This window comes from Peromyscus maniculatus, chromosome 1 (genome assembly GCF_049852395.1).
Source record: "Peromyscus maniculatus bairdii isolate BWxNUB_F1_BW_parent chromosome 1, HU_Pman_BW_mat_3.1, whole genome shotgun sequence".
NCBI classification, from domain to species: Eukaryota; Metazoa; Chordata; class Mammalia; order Rodentia; family Cricetidae; genus Peromyscus; species Peromyscus maniculatus.
Genome location: NC_134852.1, coordinates 20,303,044 through 20,321,243, shown reverse-complemented (window position 1 = coordinate 20,321,243; position 18,200 = coordinate 20,303,044). Strand labels below are relative to the sequence as shown.

At 42.7% G+C, this 18,200-nt stretch overlaps 1 protein-coding gene across 1 annotated transcript; it reads right to left on the bottom strand.

The window, feature by feature from the left end:
- Window positions 1–6,016: 6,016 nt before the first annotated feature.
- Window positions 6,017–6,964, bottom strand: LOC102917944 (vomeronasal type-1 receptor 4-like). The gene has a single exon (XM_006998141.3). The coding sequence runs from the start codon at window positions 6,962–6,964 to the stop codon at window positions 6,017–6,019; it is 948 nt and encodes a 315-aa protein (XP_006998203.3).
- Between the last annotated feature and the right edge of the window lie 11,236 nt (window positions 6,965–18,200).

Sequence of the window (18,200 nt, the reverse complement as noted above, 5' to 3'; positions counted from 1 at the left end):
TGGTATCCCAAATTTCCTGGACGTTTTGTGTTACGACTTTTTTGTCTTTAGTGTTTTCTTTGACTGACGAATCTATTTTCTCTATCGTGTCTTCAGTGTCAGAGATTCTCTGTTCCATCTCTTGCAATCGGTTTGTTATGCTTGTTTCTGTAGTTCCTGTTCGTCTTGTCAGGATTTCTATTTCCAGCATTCCCTCAGCATGTGCTTTCTTTATTGTCTCAAATTCATTTTTCAGATCTTGGAATGTTTCTTTCATCTGTTTAATTGCTTTTTCTTGGCTTGATTTGATTTCTTTTAACTTTTTGTTCATTTTTTCTTCCATTTCTTTAAGAGAGTTTTTTATTTCCTCTTTAATGGAGTTTTTCATTTCTTCTTTAAGGGAAGTTTTTATTTCCTCTTTAAAAGAGTTTTTCATTTCCTCTTTAAGGAAAGTTTTTATTTCCTCTTTAAGGTAGTTTTTCATTTCCTCTTTAAGGAAAGTTTTTATTTCCTCATTGAGGGAATGTTTTATTTCTTCTTTAAGGGCCTCTATCATCTTCTTAAAGTCATTTTTAGGGTTGATTTCTTCTATTTCTTCTGTCATAGTATGTTTAGGTCTTGCAGGTGTAGAATCACTAGGTTCTGATGTTGCCATATAGGTCTTTATGTTGTTGCCTGTATTTTTGCGCTGGCGTCTACTCATCTTTTCCTCTCTGTTCGGTGCAGGTGGTGTCTGTGTCTGAGAGTGCCTCTCTTGTTCTAATTTTTAGTCTTGGTTTAGTAGGGGTTCTTGGTTAAATTGGTGCTATTGGGCTGTTTCTTCAGGGACAGCTGATTTCAGTCGGTGAATTATATACTTATGATTCTGGTGATCTGGTTTGGTGACTGGGTAGCGCCTTCTTCTGTGTTCCCAGGTCACGTTTTGTTCATTTGTCAACTCCTCAGCTGATCTTGTTTCTTCAGACTTCAAACTGTAGGCACCTGAATCCTCTCCCAGATGGGTTTCAGCTGAGCAGGGTAGTCTCACCAACACCTCCAAGTTGTTGGGTTTCACAGGATAAACAGTTGGGCCCTGGGCTGTCCCCAGACGGAGTGCCCAGACTCGCCCTGGTTCCGAGATAGCCTCTTCCCCAGGTGTTGGGGCTAGGGCGTCACCGTTCCAGGCTACGTCCGCCCCTCTCCGTCCCCGGGCCTGTCCACCCCTGTGGCCCGCCGCCACAGGCCCACCCCCGTCCACTTGTCTCCACCGCTGGGCCTGTATGTCCCTGTCAGCTGTCGCTGGGTCTGTCTGCCTCAGCGGGCCGCTAACAGGCCTGTATGTCTCTGCCGCCGTGGGCCCACCCACCTCAGCTTGTCACTGCCGCCGGGCCCAGCCCATCCACCTCCGTGGGCCGCCACTGGGCCTGAATGTCTCTGCTGGTTGCTGCTGGGCCTGTATGTCCCTGTTGGCTGCTGCCACCGGGCCCATCCACCTCCGCAGGTCGCCGACCTGCGTCCACCTGTCTCCGCCGCGTGGCCTGTCCACCTCTGTGGACCGCCGCCGCCGGGCCTGAATGTCTCTGTTGGCCGCCTCCGCTGGGCCCTTCCACCTCCATCTGCTTAACTCTGCTGCAGGGCCTGTCCACCTCTGTGGGCTGCCGCTGGGCCTGAATGTCTCTGCCGGCTGCCGCTGGGCCTGAATGTCCCTGTCGGCCGCTGCCGCCGGGCCCGTCCACCTCCACGGGCCGCTGCCACAGGCCTACCTGCGTCTGCTTGTCTCCGCCATCTTGATTCTCCACTGGAGTAATTTCTATAAATTCTTCAATTAATTATGGTCGGGACATTTAGAATTTATTTCTTAATAATTGTTTTTGTTATATGTAGTTTAATTTTTGTTTAGATTATTACCTTTTCTTTCTTCTGGATAATACTTGATAATACTTCTTATTGTATATAGTTTTTTGATGTTAGGATTAGAACCTTCCTTTTTTGTTTGTTTGTTTTTCGAAACAGGGTTTCTCTGTGTAGCTTTGGTGCCTTTCCTGGAACTCACTCTGTAGCCCAGGCTGGCCTCAAACTCCCAGAGATCTGCCTGCCCCTGTCTCCTGAGTGCTGGGATTAAAGGTGTGCACCACCACTGCCCAGCAGAATCTTCCTTCTTAATTAGACCAAAAAAAGGGGGGGGGGGTGTTACATGAATTCTGTCATTGGTCCACTAGCCAATTGAAAGGAGCAACTTGGCCCAGTGAGCCAATGAGCAAGTGGCTGTGGCTTGGTTCAGCTTCCCCATCCCTCACTGGAACAAAGAGGTGGTGGCATTGGCTGCAACAACTGACATCCCAGTTTGGATTCTTCGTCCTATCTTGTAAGTATTGTGCAGGAATTTTGCCTATTAATAAAAGGTAATGCATTCCCTGACTTTCTTCTTTACACCAGTCTTCCTCTACAAACAGCCCTGTGCATGTTCTTTTTGTTGTATGAAGCCTCAACTGGATGGGCTTTCAGTCTCTCTAGCAACTGGGTTCTTATATTAATCTTGATATGGCTGTTTCCATCCCCAGATTCCTGCACATTAACTAAATGTCCAAGTAAGAAAGAAGAGAACCCACAAGCAGACATGCAGAAAGTGAGAGACCTTGGGACACTCAGGCACAAAGGGGATGACTCCATCAAATCCCTCCCCTTAGAGATCAGGGAACCTTGTGGGAGAAGAGACAGAAAGAGTGTAAGAGCCCGAAGGGACAGAGGAACACCAAGAAAACAGGACCTTCCATACAGCTCTGAGGGGAAAAACTTCCCCAGTGGTGGTAATGTGGTTCTGAAGGGGAGAGTTTCACCAATGCAAGTGTTACAGGTCTGTAAGGAAAGGTGTCCTGGAAGTTGGGACCCAAGGAATACCACAGTCACACCACAGAACAAACCTCATGCAAGAGATTTATTGGGAGAGACACAAGAGGGTGGCTCCCTCTGCTTGGGAAAGAAGCAGCAGGGAACTGAGGAAACAGGCTTATATGGGTTTCTTCAGGAAGGAATTTTCCATGGTGAAGATTTCCAGAGTGGGAATTGGTGGGATTTCAAGCCAAGCCCAGGGATTGGTGGGATTTTGAGCTCAAGGATTGGTGGATTTTGATAGATTTTCAAACCTGGAAGTGGACTCGGACCTTTTATCCTACACCCTCTAAGTCAACATGATCAAAGCTCATATGCACTCACATATGACTGATGCAGCACACAAAGGGCCTGCTCAGTTCTGCACCAGATCCTTCACATATATGTTATAGCTTCCAGGTTAGTGTTTTTATGGTATTCCTGAGTGTGTGAACAGTGGGTTTCTGTTTCTTGTTTCCTCTCTTGGGCTCTTTTCCTTCTGTTTGTTTTGTCCAATTCCAATGTGTTAGTTTTTGTTTTATCTCATTTTACTTTATTTTTTTAAGATTTATTTATGTATTATATATACAGTATTCGGCCTACATGCATGCTTGCAGGCCAGAAGAGGGCACCAGATTTCATTACAGATGGTTGTGAGCCACCATGTGGTTGCTGGGAATTGAACTCAGGACCTCTGGAAGAACAGCCAGTGCTCTTAACCCCTGAGCCATCTCTCTAGCCCCCCATTTTACTTTATTTTATTTCATTTTATTATTAGAAGAAAACAACACAGTGAAGTAGTTCCATGCACATGAACCAGATCCCAGTTCTGGTTGTTATTTACTATGTGACCTTGGACAAATAATTGATGCTTCCTGCCTGTGAGGATGATTAGTTTTAATTTACAACATGACAATCTAGAGTCAGTGAGAGACTGTCTAGATCAGGTTCAATTATAGGCATGTCTGTAGGGGATTTCCTTTATTATTAACTGGTGTGGGAAGACATAGTCACACTATGGGTGACACCATTCCCTAGAAAGGGATCTGGACTATATAAGTATAGTGAGAGAGATGAGCCAGGAGTAAGCATGTATGCATTCACTTCTCTCTGCTCTCCACTGTGGAGGTGATGCCTCTCTCTGCTTCAAGGTCCAAATGCTGTGATTTCTTCCACAGTAATGAGCTACACCCTAGAATTGAGAGCCAAAATAAAACCAATCTCCCTTATGTTGCTTCTTGTCAGATAATTTGTCACAATAACAGAAATGAACCCAGGACACTGCACTTCGGTCTCACTTGTAAAATAGAAATTTTGTAAAATTTGTAAAAATGTTTTGGTTACAGTTTTATTGCTGTGATAACACACCATGACCAACTTATAGAAGAAAGTGTTTATTTGGGGCTTACTACTTCGAAGGGTTAAGAGACCATGACCATCATGTTAGAGAGCATGGCAGATATGGCACTGGATTTTTGCCTGAGAACTTCTTAATCAACAACCATGACACAGAAAGAGACACCTAACACAGAATGGTATGGGCTTTGAAACCTAAAAGCACATACATGCATGTAGAGGCTCATAGTTGATGTCAGAAATCATCTTCCGTTGCTCTTCTATCATATCCGTTGAGGAAAGGCCTTCCAATGAAACCTATAACTAACTGATATGGCTAGCCTCACTAGCTAGATTCCTCTGAGGATCCCCTGTCTCTACCTTCTGAGTCTGAAATAGTAGGCAGGCCGCCACACCCACTCGGGATTTACACCGGCCCTAGGAATCTGAACTTTGGGCCTTATTCTAGCCTGGCAAATGCTTTACCCACAGAACCATCTCCTCAACAAAGATGCACTTTTTCTTTGCCATAAATGTGGTATATAATCATCTTATCCTCATTTTTGCCATTTTGTTCAATTATTTATTTCCTGTCATTAATACAATGCCAGAACATTCCTGACATGTTTAACAAGTTGATAAGTAAAAATTGTTCAGGGAAGAAGGTAGTTGGAGTTTTCTCCAGTCCTTCCCAGCCCCACGGACCCCACAACCACTTATAAAAAAATCACTTAGGAACTTATATTAATTAAATTGCTCAGCCATTAGCTCAGGCCTACCACTGTCTAGCTCTTACACTTAAACTCAGCCCATTTTTTAATCTATATGTTGCCACGTATTCCATGGCTTTACCTTCTGCCTTTACATGCTGCTCCCTGGACGACAGGCTGGCGTCTCCTCATTCAGCCTTCCACTTCCCAGAATTCTCCTCTCTCTTTGTCTTGCCTATACTTCCTGCCTGGCCAATCAGCTTTTTATTTATCAATCAATCATAACAACATATATTCACAGCACACAGGACATGCCACAGCAGAAGAATAATTTCACAGAAGATCAACCATACATGTTAATAGTAAACCTTCTACTCGATGTATTTTTCTTAGGATGAAAGTCAGCTTTATTTCACATCACAATAATCCATAATTAGTATGAAGAATCTCAAACAAAAAGTGATGAGGAGGACTGGCCCATCTTGCCCCAAATTGGTATTGTTGGGAATTCAAGGTGCTGGAAAGTTAGAGCCCATAAATCCTCAGCAAACCTCATGAGAACAACAACAACAAAATCGAAACAATGGCACTAAGCAGGGAAAACCAAAGCAAGTTGGCTGGTCACTTAGAATAAACAATGTGATTTCAAGCCATAAAGTGACCCCAGGTTTCATTGCCCTTAAAATTTAGGATCATTATCTAATGAACACTCTGTAATTTTAAAAGAGTTCACATGTGAATATGAAGCTAATTATAATACTATTACATCTCAAATTTGTTCAGTATAAAATTTAAGCACAATGTCATATGAAAATTGTTGATTTATTAATGTATGTTTGTTCCTATGAAATCTTCAGAGTCTCATATTAAAAACATAGCATACCTAAAAAAAAAACAGGTGAGGTGGCTGCATGCCTGTAACCCCAGTAATTAAGAGGTGGAAACAGGAGGAACAGGGGGCCAAGATCATCTGCAGTGCATAACAAGATTGAGGCCAGCATGGCCTTTATAAGACCCGGACTTTAAAAAATGCAGTACCTATCAGTTCCTACCATCTGGATATTAGGTACCTAGGAATGCCCTGATTATTTTGCTCAGATGTAGTAAAAAATCCTCTAAGGCAAAGGAGAGTTTGGGGTATCAGATTAGCCATGACAGCCTCTTGTAGAAAAGGTACATTCCAAGTTTGAAAAGGAAGACATGAATTTGGAAATAATTTTCCTATTGTTCATCAGAACATAAGGACAGATGATTGGGTAGCCTGAAGATAAAGCTCCACTAATCAGATCCAATACTGGGCTGCCCTTAGGTCTGTGAAGTGAATAGAAGGTGACAAAGGTGTTTGAGAAATAGAAAAACACGAAGAAACCCACAAGCAGAAGGATGCTGTGTGTGGCTTTCTTTTCAGAAGAGGCCTGGGAAGAGACACTGGAACTGTGGACATGCCGTGTTCTCCTATTGTGTCTGAACAGGAGGGTCACCATGTAGAGGCTGGCCCACATCATGAGAAACACAAACAGGGTGTCTCTAATCGTTAATGCAGTTACAAGTGGCATGGTGGTGTAACGGCGAACCTGGTTGCTTCGGCAGTATGTCTGGGAATATCTAGAGCCTACAACAGTGAAGTTGATTTGGTCCTTTACGTTTTCAAACATGGGAATATAGAGAAATGTATTGATGATCCAGATGAAGAAGAGTGAGGGAAAAATACAGGACTCAAGCTTGGATTTAAGCCATGCCCACTTGGAGTGATTGGAACTGACAGTAATGGCTTGAAATGCACTTAGGAGAGAAGTAGTACAGATAGAAAGGCCCCTGGTAACACTGTATGCATACAAAACCGCCTTACATCCAACATCATGGAAAAGGAGCTTGACCGCAAAGGATGCCATGACATCTGGTATCAGCCTGAACACAATGCTCAAAACATTGACAAGTGTCAGATGTGTGAAGATCATATCTATGGGCTTCTTCAGATGAGGCTGCATTAAGAAGGTGTACATGTATAGGACAAAGAGCAGCGAGTTTCCAATGAATCCAATGAAAATTTCTGACAGGAGGAAGAATCCAGAAATTAGGTCTCTTGGAAACATTATCTTAAGGAAGTCTTCAGTGTTCTGACTGGACAAGGCAGACCAACCAAGTATAAATGCATGATGGTGTGAGGTTAAAATTAATGGACTAGGAGGATGAATACAGTGATTGATAGATAAGCACAAGAACACCAAATAAGCTCAGAGGTGACCCCTCCAGGAACTGGCTTCCATTATTCTGAGAGCCTGAGAGTAGAAAAGTCGGGGCTAAAGAACTCATAAGGAACCTCATGACACTTTAGTATATGAACCAAAATACATTTGAATCATAAGAAAGACAGATGGACATTGTAAAGAACAAAAAAGCTGAACATTAAGAAAACAAATAACCCAATTTTTAATGAAGGAATAGGATTAAATGGAGAATTCACAAAGATGGATGACAAATGGCTGAGAAACACTTTTTAAAAATGTTCAGCATAGTTAGTCATCAGGGAAATGCAAATTAAAACTACTTTGAGATTTCAGCTTAGCCCAGGATGACCAAGATGATTAAAACAAATGACGCCACATGCCAGGGAGGATACAGGGAGAGGGTGGACATGGGAACTGGTAGGGCCACTGTAGAAATCAGTGTGGACGTTCCTCAGGGACCTGGGAATTGATGTACCATTAAATGTAGCTATATCATTCTTGGGCATATACCCAAAGGACTCTAGTTCATACCACAGAGACACTTGCTCATCCATGTTCACTGTTGCTCTATTCACAATAGCCAGAAATTGGAAACAACCTAGATGTTTATCAACTGATGAATGGGTAATAAAAATGTAACATCTATATGAATATCATTCAGCTGTTCAGAAAAATGGAATCATGACATTTGACAGTGAATCGATTGAGGTAGAAACAATCATCCTGAGTGAAGTAACCCTGTTCCAGAAAGATAAAGGCTGGCCTGGCAATGGTGGCACATGTTTAGTCCCAGCACTCAGGAGGCAGAGGCAGGCAGATCTCTGTGAGTTCAAGGACAGCCTGGTTTATGGAGGGAGATCCAGAACAACCAGGGCTACACAGAGAAACCCTGTCTTGAAAACAAAAACAAACAAACAAAACAACAACAACAACAAGCAGAAAGAAAGAAAGAGAGAAAGAAAGAAAGAAAGAAAGAAAGAAAGAAAGAAAGAAAGAAAGAAAGAAAGAAAGAAAGAAAGAAAGAAAGAAAGAAAGAAAGAAAAACAGTGAATGTTGTCTCCCTGTGTATACTGGCTTTACTATTGCCCTTGTACCTTCTCTCTAAAGCAATATAGTCTTAATTATTTGACATTTCTATAGAACATTATAGCTCATAACAAGAGTATGGGTATTAGTCATTCTCACCTTGGTTTATACTCTATTACACAAGTCTGTCAGGACAAGGATCAGTTCAACAATTACCTGTCAGAGCTATCCAGGTAGAGACATTTAGCTCATTACCTCCAACTTTACTTTCTAAGTCAAAAGTCAGTGTTTGGGACAAATGTGGTTCACACAACTTGTAAAGATTCCTGAAATGGAATGGGGAGAGATAAAACTATACCTGACGATCCAACTATACAAAACATAAATCTTAACCCAAGAATTTTCTGGCCCAAACCAGCATTCATGCCATGATGGACACACCTAATCTGACCAAGAATTGAAGTGTCTTGCCAAGTGAACACCATAAGAAATCCACACATTTGTGTGAATATTTTGTATGCCTTTGTGGAAAGATAAATTTTGCATTCTCAAGCATACTTACAATGATACTGATACAAGTTGGGGAATTACAAACATGAAAACTTCAATCAAACTATAGATCCTGAAATCTCCTGAGAGGTGAAAACAAAGAGATATGGTCACTGCGTGACCAAGCATAAAACACACCACTTTTTTTCTAATCCTTTTTATTATTATTCTCTTATTTATTACATAATGACCACAATTTCCCCTCCCTCCTCTCCTCCCAGGCCCTCTCCCCCTCCTTGAGATCCACTCCTCCTCCATTTCCCTTCAGAAAAGGACAGGCCTCCCGGGATAGCAATCAAACATGACATATCAAGTTAAAATAAGACTAGGTACATAATCTCATATTAAGGCTGAAAGAGACGACTAATAGGAGGGAAATGGTCCCAAAAGCAATCAAAAGAGTCAGAGACAGTCACACTCCCACTGTTAAGAGTCCCACAAGAAGACCAAGGTACACAACCATGCATACATGCAGAGGACCTAGGTCAGACCTATGAGCCCAGGTTTATTGACTCTGTGAGCTCTCTTGTGGTGTCCTTGACCCCTCTGGCTTCTGCAATCCTTCCTCTCCCTCTTCTGCAAGATTTCCAAGCTCTGTCTAATGTCTGTCTGTGGGTCCCTGAATCTGTTCGCATCAGTTTCTGGAATGAAACCTCTCTGATGATGATTATGCTAGGCTCTGGTCAACAAGTACAGCAGAGTATTACTAGGAATAATTTCATTGACTTTCTTTTTTCTGGTCATATTTGGTTCTATCCTAGGTCTCTGGGCTATCCAGCCTCTGGTTCCTGGCCCTCCAAGCAGTGTCAGATGTGAGCTCCCTCTGTGGCATGGATCTCAAGCTGGACCAGTCATTAGTTGGCCACCCCCACAAGTTCTGCACCAGCTTTACCCCAGCACACCTTGCAGGCAGAGCAAATTGTAGCTCAAAGGTTTTGTGGCTGGATTGGTGTCCCAATCCCTCCACTGAAAGCCTTGCCTGATTACAGAGATGGCTAGTTCAGACTCGGTATCTCCCTTTACTGGGAGTCTTCGTTAGGGTCACGCTTGTAGATTCCCAGGAGTTTCCATTGTATTAGGTTGCTACCTTGCTGGTGAAATGCATCCCCAATTCCAGTTGTCTCTTCCAGTACTCTCTCCCTCCATTCCCCACCCTAAAGTGACCTCTCTTGTTCCCATCCACACATACTCTGGTATCTCGTCAGATCATATAGGTCTTTCCCCTTTTACAAACACACCTCTTCGCACACAGGAAGCAGTGTTGCAGACCTCGGACCAGTCTGTGGGCCAAAGAGCAGCCCAATGACTCAACTCCAGTCCATCTGAGCTGGGTGCTGGAGCTAGTCAGGGCTAGTCAGCATTCCAATGAAACCTGAACCACCCAGGCTCAGTTACATGCTCATCAATGCAAGGTGAAATCTATACCCTCAAGGGATCCTTATTCCAAGGCTGGCTTTTCAGATCAAGATCTTAGATAGGGGCCATGTGATTCACCCTGGAACCAGGTTGAACACAGATACATTTAAGCCCCTATCCACAAGACAAGTAATGGAAGTTCCTTGTACAAACCCTGTAGCATCCATGAGATCCAGGCCCATGGTCACTTAGCCATGATTTGGAGGGAACTAATTCATCTAGATTGCTTTCATAAGGAGATATTGGAAAACTAGAGAAGACATGGCTTCTTCTATGAACAGAGCTGAAATACATGATAAATGTTCAGGTATACAGAAGGGAGACTGGCCAGGCTGCAGAGATGTGCCCAGGGTCTGAGGACATCGTGGGTGGAAGGGCCAGAGCAGCACAGGCTGTGGAGACAAAGCAGAGATGGGACCCCTGAGCCTGAGGCTGAGTCTCTGTAAACCTCCTGAGTAAACAGACTGAGAAGGAATCTTCCTTACCTACTCCCTGCCTTGGGCAGCAGATTCAAAGGAAGATGAAATCCTCACTCTTAAACTGGATGTGGTCCTGCTTGAAGGCTTGCCTAGAAAGAGACCACCCGGAAACAAGGCTCTCTACTGCCACTGTCTCTGGACCTAGCTGGGGCCACAGGTGAAGCAGAATTGCTCTTACTGCAGGTCAAGCTGGGCTAGGTGTCAATCATTGTATCTGCTGTTGTTGCTGTCCCCCACCCCCACTGCAGTGGGAAACATAAATCCAGCTGAACACAACACAGTGGACAGACTCACATAAAATCAAAGAAGCAAAAGGAGTGGGAACAAATGAGAAATAAAAACTAGAGGAGAAAAACATCCACCCTAACAATGTGCAAAACTCAACACACACACACACACACACACACACACACACACACACACACACACACACACAAATATGAGAAAGCATCTACCATCATCACACTTTCAAATAGAAGAGCCCACCACTAGAATCAAGGAAAAGGAGGGCTGAAATGTCTGAAAACCATTCCAGAGTCCTACTTTACACAGGATCCATGGCCACATGCAGGGCCCAAACTGATGAGATCAGGGCAGAGATGAGAAAATTAGCAGAGTAGATGAAAGAGTCAGCTCTTGGAAAGGATAATTAAAGACACAAAGGAAAAAAATTAGCAAAGTAATTAAGACTTTGAGAACAAACAGAAATGCTGTGAATAACAGAGCCAATCAATCAAATCAGAAGCACAGCTGAAAGCTTCATCAGCAGATGTGATCAACGGAGAAGGAATTTCCAGGCTGGAGGATGACATCAAGAATACCATACATTGCCAAGAAGTGATGGTGCACGCCTTTAATCCAGCCCTTGGGAAGCAGAGGCAGGCAGATTTCTATGAGTTCAAGGCCAGCCTGGTCTACAAAGTGAAGTTCCAGTACAGCCAGGACTACACACAGAGAAACTCGGTCTCAAAAAACAGGAACAAACAAAAAAGAATACAATACATTGAGGTGTATGTGAAAAAAAGGAATGGGCAGGGCTAGAGAGCTAGTTCAGCTGTAAGAGCACTGGCTGCTCTTCCAAGGGACCTGGATTCAATTTCCAGGACCCACTTGGCAGGTCACAGCTGACTGTAGCTCCAGTTCCAGGGGATCTGACACCCTCACATAGACATGAATACAGGCAAAACACCAACGCATGTAAAATTAAATTAAATTAAATTTTTTTAAAAAAGAAAGGAATGAGTGTGTCCAGATCTGTGAAATAAACCCAACCAACCTATGATAGAGTAGAGCATGATGCGATAAAGTCTACAGGCACTGATGAGTTAAACGACAAATTAGAGCCAGTGTTTCCCAAACTCATAAAAGAAATGATCATCCAAACACACTCCAAACAGACACACCAGAGAGAAGCCACACAAAGACACATCATAGCCAAGATATCAAAATTGTGAACCCCAGAATCAGTCTCAGGTGTTATAAGAGGACTGCCAACCCACCTACCAAGATAGCCATGTGAAAATAACATCAGCTCTCAAGTCAGCAACTCCAACAGCCAGAAAAGCATGAAATGATAGATTCTTAGTCGTGAAAGTAACTGGCTTTCAGAGTTCTCTTCCATTTGGTGGAGATGTAAGTGCACTACAAGACAAGTACAGACCAAGGCAGTCCTCAAAGCCAAGTTGGCAGTGCAGAACTTACTTGTCACATTCCTGACCTTGAATCCTGGAAAGAATACGTGTTTTGAGATGGATGATTGGAGAAAGGAGAGCTTGCACATAGCCAGTACCTTGTAAAGAACACATCCCACCCCTACCCCACTGTGAGAGTGTGCACTGCCCCGGATGAAGGAAACAGCATCAGGATTAAATGTAGACAGCAGTTGGGAAATGCAAATACTTGTTAAAAGATGAGATCATGGGGCTGGAGAGAGAGCTCAGTGGTTAAGAGCACTTGCTGCTCTTCCACAGGACCGAGGTTTGATTCCCAACACCCACATGGCAGCTCATACCTGTCTGTAACTCCCTGTCCAGGTTATCTGACACTCTCATACAGACATACATACAGACAAAACACCAGTGCACATAAAATAAAAGTAAATTATACATATAAAAGATGAGATTATGGGATCCTGCACCAGTACCTCTGGAAGTTTCAGGGACATAGAAAAGGTTCTGGGGTGCAACTTTTCATAAAGGACACTAGAACTGTAAGGAATCATGACTGAATCCTTGGCTAGAACATGTGGTAAGACAAAAAAGGAAAGAAGATGGTAAAACCGTGTATGAAGATAAAGAGATGGAGAGAAAATAAGAATGATGAAACATATATTTGATAGTAAACATGAGACAAAATACCTGATAAGATCACAATCTACAGAGGGAGGCTGGGAAAGGGACATACCTCCCTCTCATTCTCAGGCCCGAGTGTCTTGCCATCCTCAGTGGAGGTGACTACATCCCAGACAAGTGTGTTAAAAAGGCTTCCTAAACACACTCACAATTAAATTGCACACAGAATGGCAGCATGTTTCCTCCCTATTGGCATGGCCCCCAATGGCCCCCCAAGGCATAGATAGCCTTGTTTTAGTGCATCATTTTGGGGCACCCAGAGGAACAATATATCAGTCTCCCACCTCTAAAATGAGTCTTCTGGTGACCTTATTAAGCTAACTAGGCCAGGAACCTTTGAGAACACAAATTTCCCCAAGTTAAGCTACACCAGAGAGTCAACTTTGGGATCTGAAAAGTCATTAAAAGTTAGTTCTCCTGCAGTGGCAGAGATCACCACAGCCACTCCAATGGGCTGAGCACTGAGCAGGACCCCAGAGAACATGCTCCCTGTTCCCCAGGAGGCCATTGTGCCTCCTGCTCTTACAGTGTGCTTTGAACTTCTTCATGCTCCATAGAGGGCATGATGCCAGGTTGTGAGGTTTAGTTTTGCCCACTGTACAGGGATCAGTCATGGCTGTAACACTCTGTTTCCCATAGACTCTTATTTTGAAATTCCTTGCTATGATAATAAATAAATATTTCTATACTTACTGTGTTAAATATTTCTGATGAACTCATGCTGCAAATCTAAAGAATGTGAAATTATGCATATTCCACATGGCAAATAACCCTGAATACCTCAAATGTGTACTTACAGAGTCAATGTAACTCTTCCTTTCCTCCTGGGACAACCATTGAGAACATTTTATATAGCCTTTACATTTAGGTTTAATGCCTTAAAAAGTAAAAATTGAAAGCAAAAATTGACCAGTCATGGTGGCACACTAGGGAGGCAGAGACAGCTGGATCTTCATGAGTTCTAGGCCAGCCTGGACTCCATAGTGATTTTCAGGACAGCCAGGGCTACATAGTGAGAGATCTTGTAATAAATAAATAAAAATAAATAAATAAATAAATAAATAAATAGTAAATAGTAAATAAATAAATAATACAATTCAGGGACTTTAAGTGGATATACTCAAAGTTCCATCTTCATAGATAGATAGATAGATAGATAGATAGATAGATAGATAGATAGATAGATAGATAGATAGATAGATAGATGGGTGGGTGGGTGGGTGGGTGGGTGGATGGATGAATAGATGGATAGATAGATAGATAGATAGATAGATAGATAGATAGATAGATAGATAGATAGATAGATAGATAGATAGATACATAGATAGACAGACAAATAGACAGATAGTAGTTTTAAAAACTTATTTTTGAAGCTGTAGTTAATTCACTTCCCCCTACCGTATTGTGTTTCATTTCATGAATGTACCAGAATTTTCCTGCTATTATCCATTTAAAAGATGAGATCATGGGATTCTATGCCAATAAACCTGGGAAATTCAGTTGATTGAAGATCCCACAGTTTAGCAACCAGATAAATCCAACTCGTTTTAAAAATAATTTTTATGATTCTTTAAGAGATGTCGTGCAGCATGGTTTGATCATATTTACCGTCCCCGGCTCCTCTAGTTCCACCCCTACCTCACTATCTCACCCACTGTCATGTTTCTCTCTTTCTCTCAATTCATCGAGTCCAACTATTCTTGGGTTTGGTTCTTGTCCTATAGTGTGGTCGATATAACAGAGGCCAGATGCCACACATTAATGAAAACTGATTTAGTCTTCCCAAGCAGCTATCAAATGCCAGTATTCCTCACTTATGGGTTGGTCTATGTGCCTACTCTCTGCTTCCATGCTGGGATTTTTGTCTGGCTGTAGCTTGTCCTAGTCTTGCATTGCTGTGAATTAATGTGTGCATGAGCTCTGCTGTGTCTAAAAACCAGTTTCCTTAAAATCATCCATCATCCCTGGCTGTTACTTTCCTTCTATTCCCACTTCAGCAAAAATCCTTGACACTTGAGAGAATGGGTGTGATATGCTCATTTACAGATGAGCACTCTGAAGTCTCCTATTCTCTACATGTTGATTATTTGTGGGTGTCTGTGTTCATTGCCATCTACTGAAAGAGCTTCCTTGATAAGAATTGAATGATACACTAACCTCTAAGTAAAGCATTAAGTATTGGAAGTCATCCAAGGCTACACCCATTTAGTAGGGTAATGGTAATAGGTTTTCTCTTAGAGCTTATACACTATCCAGCCACATGTTCTCAGTCTGGTTAATAGTGCCAGGTGTGGGTTCCATCTCATGATCTGGGCCTGAAATCCAGGCCCAGGAAATGGTTGCTTACCCTTGGAACAACCATGCCACTATTGCATCAGTGGGCATCTCTTGTCAGGCGGGTTGTTATTGTATTTCACTGGTGTCCCACCTGGGTGAGACTGATAATCACTTTTCACCACTACTAGCATGCACAGCACCTTCTGGCACTATGAAGGCTAGCTAGTAGGAATGAAGCTTCCAGGTCGGTACCCACTTGATACATTTATTTATGTTCTATGACTCAAGTGTGTGTTGTTATCTTGGTTGCTTTCCTATTGCAGTGATAAGACAGCATGACCAAGGGAATGTATAAGAATCTTTGGAACTTACAGTTTCAAAGTGTTAGAAACCATGCTCATCTCACACTACCTTGCATCATGGGATCTATGTTCTTTCTGGCAACAGGACACAACAATAAAAGTATGCCTAATTACTTATTGCTACATCCATAGATCACTCAACCCTCACCAGAGAAGGTTCTCCTCGATGTAGATGAGAGTTGACGCAGAGACCCATAACTGGTCAATGAAGAGAGACTAAGAGACTTTGGAGTGCTCAGTTTTGTGGGCTATCCACCAAAGAAGAGCACTCAGGCACAGGTTTAAGCTAATAGAATGTCTTTATTAGCTGGCTGGGTTTTGATAAAATTTTAAAGAGATGGAGAGAAAGAGAGTGAGAGTGAGAGAGTTCATTGGGTTGTGTTGTTGGGGAGGTAGGGAGGACCTGGGAGGAAGTGGAGAAGGAGGATGAATATGATCAAAATAAATTGTATGAAATTTTCAAAGAATAAATAAAACAATATTGCCTGGTGGTGGTAGCACATGCCTTTAATCCCAGCACTCAGGAGACAGAGCCAGGCAGATCTCTGTGAGTTCGAGGCCAGCCTGGTCTACAGAGTGAGATCCAGAACAGGCACAAAACTACACAGAGAAACCCTGGTTCAAAAAACCAAAATGAACGGGTCAGGCATTTAGCTCAGTGGTAGAGCGCTTGCCCAGCAAGCGCAGGGCCCTGGGTTCGGTTCTAATTCCAGAAAGAAAAAAAAAATCAAATAAGAGTTACTTGTTTTGGGTTGGGGATTTAGCTCAGTGGTAGAGCGCTTGCCTAGCAAGCACAAGGCCCTGGGTTCGGTCCTCAGCTCCAGGAAAAAAAAATGAATAAATAAATAACAATATTCTAAAATATGATCCCACAACTGCAAAATCATGTTTCCCAAGATAAATCTTACATCCCTTAAGAATTTACAAAATGCTAACCTGGAGAAGTGGCTCAGTGGTTACAGGCAGGGCCTCTTCCAGAGGGTTAGCGTCCCAGCATACATGGGAGCAGCTTACAGGCATCTGTAACTTTAGTTAGGGGAATCTGGTGCCCTCTCCTGGCCGCTTCAGGAACTGCATGCACATGTCGGCCATATGTACATGCAGGCAAAACACCCATAGACATAAGATAAAAATAATGGAAACATTTGAAAGAATTTGTAAATAGGATTCTTTACACTTAAAATAAAGATTTTTAAATTCTGAATTGTATGTTCCAAAGGCATTAAACCTAAAAGTAAAGGCTATATAAAATTTTTTCAGTGGTTGTCCCAGCAGGAAAGGAAGTGTTACATTGACTCTGTAAGTACACATCTGAGGTATTCAGGGTTATTTGCCATGTGGGATATGCATAATTTCACATTCTTTAGATTTGCAGCATGAGTTCATCAGAAATATTTAACACAGTAAGTATAGAAATATTTATTTATTATCATAGCAAGGAATTTCAAAATAAGAGTCTATGGGAAACAGAGTGTTACAGCCATGACTGATCCCTGTACAGTGGGCAAAACTAAACCTCACAGCCTGGCATCATGCCCTCTATGGAGCATGAAGAAGTTCAAAGCACACTGTAAGAGCAGGAGGCACAATGGCCTCCTGGGAAACAGAGAGCATGTTCTCTGGGGTCCTGCTCAGTGCTCAGCCCATTGGAGTGGCTGTGGTGATCTCTGCCACTGCAGGAGAACTAACTTTTAATGACTTTTCAGATCCCAAAGTTGACTCTCTGGTGTAGCTTAACTTGGGGAAATGTGTGTTCTCAAAGGTTCCTGGCCTAGTTAGCTTAATAAGGTCACCAGGAGACTCATTTTAGAGGTGGGAGACTGATATATTGTTCCTCTGGGTGCCCCAAAATGATGCACTAAAACAAGGCTATCTATGCCTTGGGGGGCCATTGGGGGCCATGCCAATAGGGAGGAAACATGCTGCCATTCTGTGTGCAATTTAATTGTGAGTGTGTTTAGGAAGCCTTTTTAACACACTTGTCTGGGATGTAGTCACCTCCACTGAGGATGGCAAGACACTCGGGCCTGAGAATGAGAGGGAGGTATGTCCCTTTCCCAGCCTCCCTCTGTAGATTGTGAACTTATCAGGTATTTTGTCTCATGTTTACTATCAAATATATGTTTCATCATTCTTATTTTCTCTCCATCTCTTTATCTTCATACATGGTTTTACCATCTTCTTTCCTTTTTTGTCTTACCACATGTTCTAGCCAAGGATTCAGTCATGATTCCTTACAGTTCTAGTGTCCTTTATGAAAAGTTGCACCCCAGAACCTTTTCTATGTCCCTGAAACTTCCAGAGGTACTGGTGCAGGATCCCATAATCTCATCTTTTATATGTATAATTTACTTTTATTTTATGTGCACTGGTGTTTTGTCTGTATGTATGTCTGTATGAGAGTGTCAGATAACCTGGACAGGGAGTTACAGACAGGTATGAGCTGCCATGTGGGTGTTGGGAATCAAACCTCGGTCCTGTGGAAGAGCAGCAAGTGCTCTTAACCACTGAGCTCTCTCTCCAGCCCCATGATCTCATCTTTTAACAAGTATTTGCATTTCCCAACTGCTGTCTACATTTAATCCTGATGCTGTTTCCTTCATCCGGGGCAGTGCACACTCTCACAGTGGGGTAGGGGTGG